This window comes from Trichechus manatus, unplaced genomic scaffold (genome assembly GCF_000243295.1).
Source record: "Trichechus manatus latirostris isolate Lorelei unplaced genomic scaffold, TriManLat1.0 scaffold00035, whole genome shotgun sequence".
Classification (NCBI taxonomy): domain Eukaryota; kingdom Metazoa; phylum Chordata; class Mammalia; order Sirenia; family Trichechidae; genus Trichechus; species Trichechus manatus.
The window spans coordinates 15,821,661-15,827,533 of record NW_004443971.1 but is presented as its reverse complement, the minus strand read 5'-3'; the positions used below and the strand labels follow the sequence as shown (position 1 = coordinate 15,827,533).

General features: G+C 44.0%; 1 protein-coding gene across 4 annotated transcripts in view; it reads right to left on the bottom strand.

The window, feature by feature from the left end:
• DDX59 (DEAD-box helicase 59) overlaps positions 1 to 5,403 on the bottom strand; it is a 25,640-nt gene extending 20,237 nt beyond the window's left edge. For 2 of the 4 annotated variants that reach the window (XM_023730350.1, XM_023730348.1), the window contains exons 1-3: positions 3,685 to 3,933; positions 2,727 to 3,538; positions 1,086 to 1,253 (exon numbers count right to left, since the gene is read on the bottom strand). In XM_023730350.1, coding sequence (XP_023586118.1) covers positions 1,086 to 1,253; positions 2,727 to 3,527 — 969 coding nt within the window. In that variant the 5' untranslated portion in view covers positions 3,528 to 3,538; positions 3,685 to 3,933. Of the gene's footprint in view, positions 1 to 1,085; positions 1,254 to 2,726; positions 3,934 to 5,366 lie in introns of those variants that run through there. The other 2 variants (XM_023730349.1, XM_004375315.2) reach the window with 2 other exon arrangements.
• Positions 5,404 to 5,873: the final 470 nt, after the last annotated feature.

Below are 5,873 nucleotides of genomic sequence, written 5' to 3'. Positions count from 1 at the left end.
TATATATATATATATTTGTTGTTGTTGTTTACTTTAAAAGTATATAGTGCTGAACTTAAAATTTTTTAATAATAAAACCTATTTTATTTAACCTTTATCTGTTTTATATATTGGAGGGTCACAATGATCCAATATCCCATTACTTAACCTGCAATTTCTTAAAATTACATTCTACATGTTTTAAATCTGTCAAATATGTCTCATTTTAACCTCAAAACATAAGAAAGGCTGATATTCACCCACATAAGTTGTTGAATACTGCAGTAGTTCCATCCCTGCTGGTAAATAACTATTGCCTCAAGCCCCCTGACTCCTCCTACCCACCATTCCCTGTCACCTCAGCTCTTCCCTGCAGCACTCCAGGACCTCCCCACCCCTTCCACCCTCCAGTAACTAAACGGTTAATGCCTGGAACAGCAGGGGGCCTCCAGGACCTATCTCCAGCACCAAGGCTACAGTCCATTTTGATTGGTTAGCACTTGTGCCAAACCTTGCATTAAACATTTTGAATAACACTCCTACCTCATGAGGTAGTCAAGTATCTTCAATTGCACATTCAAACCAAGGTAACTGAGGCTCACAGAAATTAAGTAACTTATCTATGGTCACACTGCCATAAAGTTCCAAAGCTAGAAGCAGACCACAATGCCTTTACATATTTTTAGACATCAGAAAATATAGACTAACAGAAGAAGGTGTACATACAATAGCACAGCTGAGGAAGGAGCAAAGTCAGGGAAATTAAGGTTTCAACCTTGGCAACCACCATTTATTAGCTATGGATCTTTAGATAAATCTCATCTTTCTGAGATGGGACATGGCAACCCACCTCCAAGAGACAATGTGATGGTTAAATGAGAAAATGCATGTGAAAACACCCAGCAGTGTCTGGCATACAACAAGCACTCAATAAATTGTGTTCCTTTCCTCTCCTACATAAAACAACCGCTAAAAAAATTAATGCTTACTGGGCAAGAACATAAAGGATTCCCAAAATCACACTCGGAAGTCCCTGAAGGGAAAGAAAATTAGTTTCTATATCGTGTACAGAACTTTTCAAAGGTATGCTACCAAATCATGCTTACCTTAACACGCTGTCGCAACCGATAAAGCTGGGGGGGTAAGGGTAAGCCCCCTACGAGAAGCACTGTTTTCATGCGAGGCAGCCCACTCATCAATTCTTTAGCTTGCCTCTCTATCTGAATGGCTAGCTCTCTTGTTGGTGTCAGAATAAGTGCAGATGGAGTTCTGTCCTGCAAAGATATGAAAAACAAGTCTAAAAACACAAGGAATTCCTGCTGATCTATGAACTAAATTCCGCAGGGATTCCAGGAACATTTCCCTTTTATATACTCCCCTCAGCCCAATTCTTAGGGTTTTTGCTCCCTACAGATTTTTTTCTTCAAAGCCATTATAAATGAACTCATTTTTTACAGAAAACAACAAAAGATCACAATTGGGGCAAGAAAGGGCCCTTACTACGAGGTGTCCACGTTAACTAGAGTGGGAAAACTGAGGGTTTACTTCTAGATCTCCTCTGAACAGAAAACCTGGTAGGCACCGTGAGACCTGGTTAATACTTGCCATTCCACCCTTCATTTTTCTCTCTTAGCTCTCCTGTACATTCACTTCTTTCTTATACAACTAACTTTAAATATAAATACCTTATTCCCTGCTCTCTAGCTATATTTTGCACCTCAAGAGTTTTACCTATGTTTTGATCATCTAGTGCTTTCTGTTATTTTTTCCTCACATTATTTTCTACTACTCTTTAGTTTTTCCAAATTTTCCCCCTTTATTTTTCCTCTTTGCCCACATTTTTTCATTCATTTCCCTCCTTCCCTCACAATGTCACCAAAAACCAAACCCACTGCCATCAAGTCCATTCCAACTTATAGAGACCCTACGGGACAGAGTAGAACTGCCCCATAGAGGTTCCAAGGAGCTGCTGGTGGATCCGACTGCCGACCTTTTGGTTAGCAGCCGTAACTCGCTGTAGCTCTTAACCACTGCACCACAAGGTCACCAGTACTTGGCAAATACTCAAAATGTTTTTTAAACTAATTATGTGTACAAAGTGTTTTATACACTATAAGCTAACAAGTAAGACAGTATTTTAAGACGAACCACAGATCACATTTAAAGGTATATCATGAAACCCCAGGATAGTGTTCCAACTTTGGTATAAATCAGTTAGTTTCTTTAAAACACAAAACCCAAGGCAGCTAAACTGAGACAAAAATTGCACCGTCTGGTCAGCTGGATCCTCCCCATCCCCACCAAACCAAAAGCTTATTCCTTTGATAGAAAATTGGTTAAAAATGTAACATTTTATAAGGAAAGCAATTTTTTCAGACCTTCAATGAAGAGATCTTCGGTTCAATATAATAAAAGACAAACTCCCTAAGTTTTAAATATTTAGTTTTTGTTTCCAACTTTAATATAGTTAAGAATGGTGCTATTAGGTGTTGTCGAGTCAACTTCAACTCATAGCGACCCCATGTGATAGAGCAGAACCACCCTAAAGGGATTTCTAGGCTGTAATCTTTATGGGAGCAGTTCGCCAGGTCTTTCTTCTGCAGAGCAGCTAGGTGGGTTCAAACTGCCAAACCTTTGGGTTAGCAGCCAAGTGCTTAACCATTAAGCCACCAGGGCTCCTTAGTCAAGGACGAAACATGCTAAATTTCACTTGTTTCTGAGACTAATACACATGAAATTTAACTTACCTCCAATAAAGCTCGAATGATAACGGGAAGAAGAAAGGCAGCCGTTTTTCCTGAGCCAGTATCAGCACTGGCCAGGATGTCTCTTCCCAGAAGTCCAACAGGAATCATCTGCATTTGGATGGGGGTTGGAACTTCATAGCCTGATTTCTTCAAGTTGTGATTCAAAGCCTCAGGGAAACCACAGTGTTCAAACTCAATAATGGGCCTGGTGACTTCTTGCCCTTGAACTACAATTCCCAGCTGCTGTTTAAGATGTTCAATCTGGTCCTCCTGAAGGTTCAAAATAAAGGGGTGCTCTTTATAGATATAAAAAGCACTAAACAGAGATTCTGACTCAGAATCAGCTTTTTGTGGACTGCTAAGTTTTCCTTTCTCTTCCTTTTCCTTAACTTGTAGATGTTTTGCTTTACACTCCAAGCTACACACATCTTCTTCCGTCTTATCGCAGATATACTCTCCATAACGCCCACAGATAACACAGACTGGCTCTCCAGGTTCTGCCCAGCGCTGTGTTTTGGAAAATGACTTCACAGGCTCCTCAGAAAGATCACTGTCCTTTGTACCCTGCTCAGATCCTACCAAACAAACCTCAGCCAACTGGTCACCAGGACTGGGGAAGAGGCCTGACTCAGGGCTGGGCCTGTCCAGTGTGGAAGCTTCTTTTGTAACTAAAACCTCTGCAGCATCTCTGCCTTCATCCAACTGAAGGTCTTCTGCTTGTGATTTAGTTTTCTTAGCCACGCAACCTTTGCTGTCATCATTAGCGTTCCTCTTGATTTTTAGAGATCTTGGAACAAACATCTTTCAATATTCTGTTGAAGAAATTATATAAAAAAATTTATTTAACTCTCAGGAAATTTCACACCTTACATAAAGTACCACATGACGACCCTAGATCAGTCTAGTGTCCCTAAACTTAGACTCAAAGGAATTCAGAAGACATCATGACGCTACTTACACCCAGCTTTTCTTCCATTCACGAATTTCCTCCAGGAAAAACACAGAGTCAATCTGTCACACGTACCAACGGTGAAACATTGCACACTCCTTAATACAGCCTGTGCACAGAGTCTTTCTGGTTTACTGACTACTTTAATTTGAAATATCAGTTATTATAAAAATTTTGGAATGAATTCTTCAATTATATTTTCACAAAAGAAAACAGGGGGGATACTTCACAATTGTTGTTGTTAGGTGCTGTGGAGTTGGTTTCGACTCATAGCAACCCTGTGTACAACAGAATGAAACACTGCTCCGTCCTGAGCCATCCTCACAATCGTTGCTATGTTTGAGCCCACTGTTGCGGCCACTGCATCAATCCATCTCATTGAGGGTCTTCCAATGAGAATCTTAAAAGCCACAGAAGCCATAGAGAAAAATACTATTTTTATGTAATAGCTAACACATTTATAGCACTTATTATGTGTATCAGTGCTTAGTATTTTATGTTAGTGTTTGCCTTAGAGTTGATTCAGACTCACAACCATGTAAATAAGCTTAGTACCAAAAAAAAAAAACAAAAAACAAACTCACTGCCATCAATCAATTCTGACTCATAGCGACCCCTATGTAGAATTGCTCCATAGGGTTTCCAAGGCTGTAAATTTTACAGAAGCAAACTGCCATATCTTTCTCCAGCAGAGTGGCTGGTGGGTTCAAACCATCGACTTTCTAGTTAACAGCCCAGCGCATAACCACTTCGTCACCAAAATTAGGTTAACCAAACCAAACCCCAAAGCCTCAAGTGGATTTTGACTCACAGTAACCGTACAAGACAAGACTAGAATTGCCTCACAGGATTTCAAGGAGCTGCTGGTGGATTTGAACTGCTAACCTTTTGGTTAGCAGCCCTAGCACTTAACCACTATGCCACCAGGGTTTCCAAAATTAGGTTAGTATACCTTATATGCACACACATAGTATAAGCTCATTTTACACATGAGGAAATTGAGCCTCAGAGAGATTTACTTGTGCAAGTTCACACAATTCTTAACTGTTAGAATCCAGGTACTCTGGCTCCAGAGTCCAAACAGTCAATCATAACTATACCTATTACCACAAAAATATGTTTCTGCAAAATGATAGTGGTTGATAGAGAAGATTTTAACCTGATTTTGACACTATCGAATAAATTTTTTCCAAAAAAAAATTTCTTAGGATAAATTTGTCACAGTCCACTTTCCAGAAAAATTTCAACAAAAATGCAAATGAGGATCTAGAATTACTATCGTAAGTCTCCGGGAATGTCAGGGGTAGGGTAAGGATGGGGAAGGCGCTATGTAAGCAGGGAAGAGCTTGGAACTCGAAGTCCTCAAATGGCGAAACGGAACCACTCCAGCAGGGCCAGCGGGCGGCACACCCTCCAACCGTCGCCAACGCCCGCCTCGCGCGCTCCCGATTCCCGCCTCGGGCGTCGCCCGGCACCCTTGCCTAGCGGCCCCACATCCCCGAAGCGCGAACACGTAACGGCGCTGCTAGGAGACGGGGAGGTGGGTGCCGGGTTCCGGACTAAGGACCGGGATGGGGAGTTTGGGGGAGGGAGACACATCTTGCCGCGGCGGCCTAGCGACCCGGATCCCGGAAAGTTGGGGAGCAGGACGGGAAGGAGGCCCGAGCTGCCGGGGCCCGCGGCACGCTCACCCGCGCGGACCTGGGGCCGCATCCGCTCGTGCTCGGGAACGACTCCCGCTTCGAGGCGCTGGGCCGGGCTTCCGGCCGACGAGCCCGGAGGGGCTCGTCTAGACTACGACTTGGGCGGGGCGGAACGGAGCGCGGAATCCACTTCTCCGGGTTTTGGGAAGGGGCAGCGGCGCGCCTTTAGCGCGGCGAGGGGGCGGAGCCACCGCGGGAGGCGGAGTCTGGCTGGGAGCAGGCCGAGGGGTCCGGAGGAAGGAAGGAGGGGCGGTCGCAGGAAGCTCCGTGCCTTTTCCACGCCCCCTTGCTCCCTCCAGGTGGATGGTAAGGTTTGGAGCCCGGTACTCCTCTTCCCTTTAAAACCCACCTCTGGCTGGGCTTGGCCTGTTCTGTGTTGAAGGGCGGTTTTGGAGCTCCTGTTGGGAGATTTTACGTAATCGTGGGCTGGGCCTGAGAATGCGTCAGACCGCCCAAAAAGAAGGAGGGGGTGGCGCGGAGGCCTGGCACAGTTAG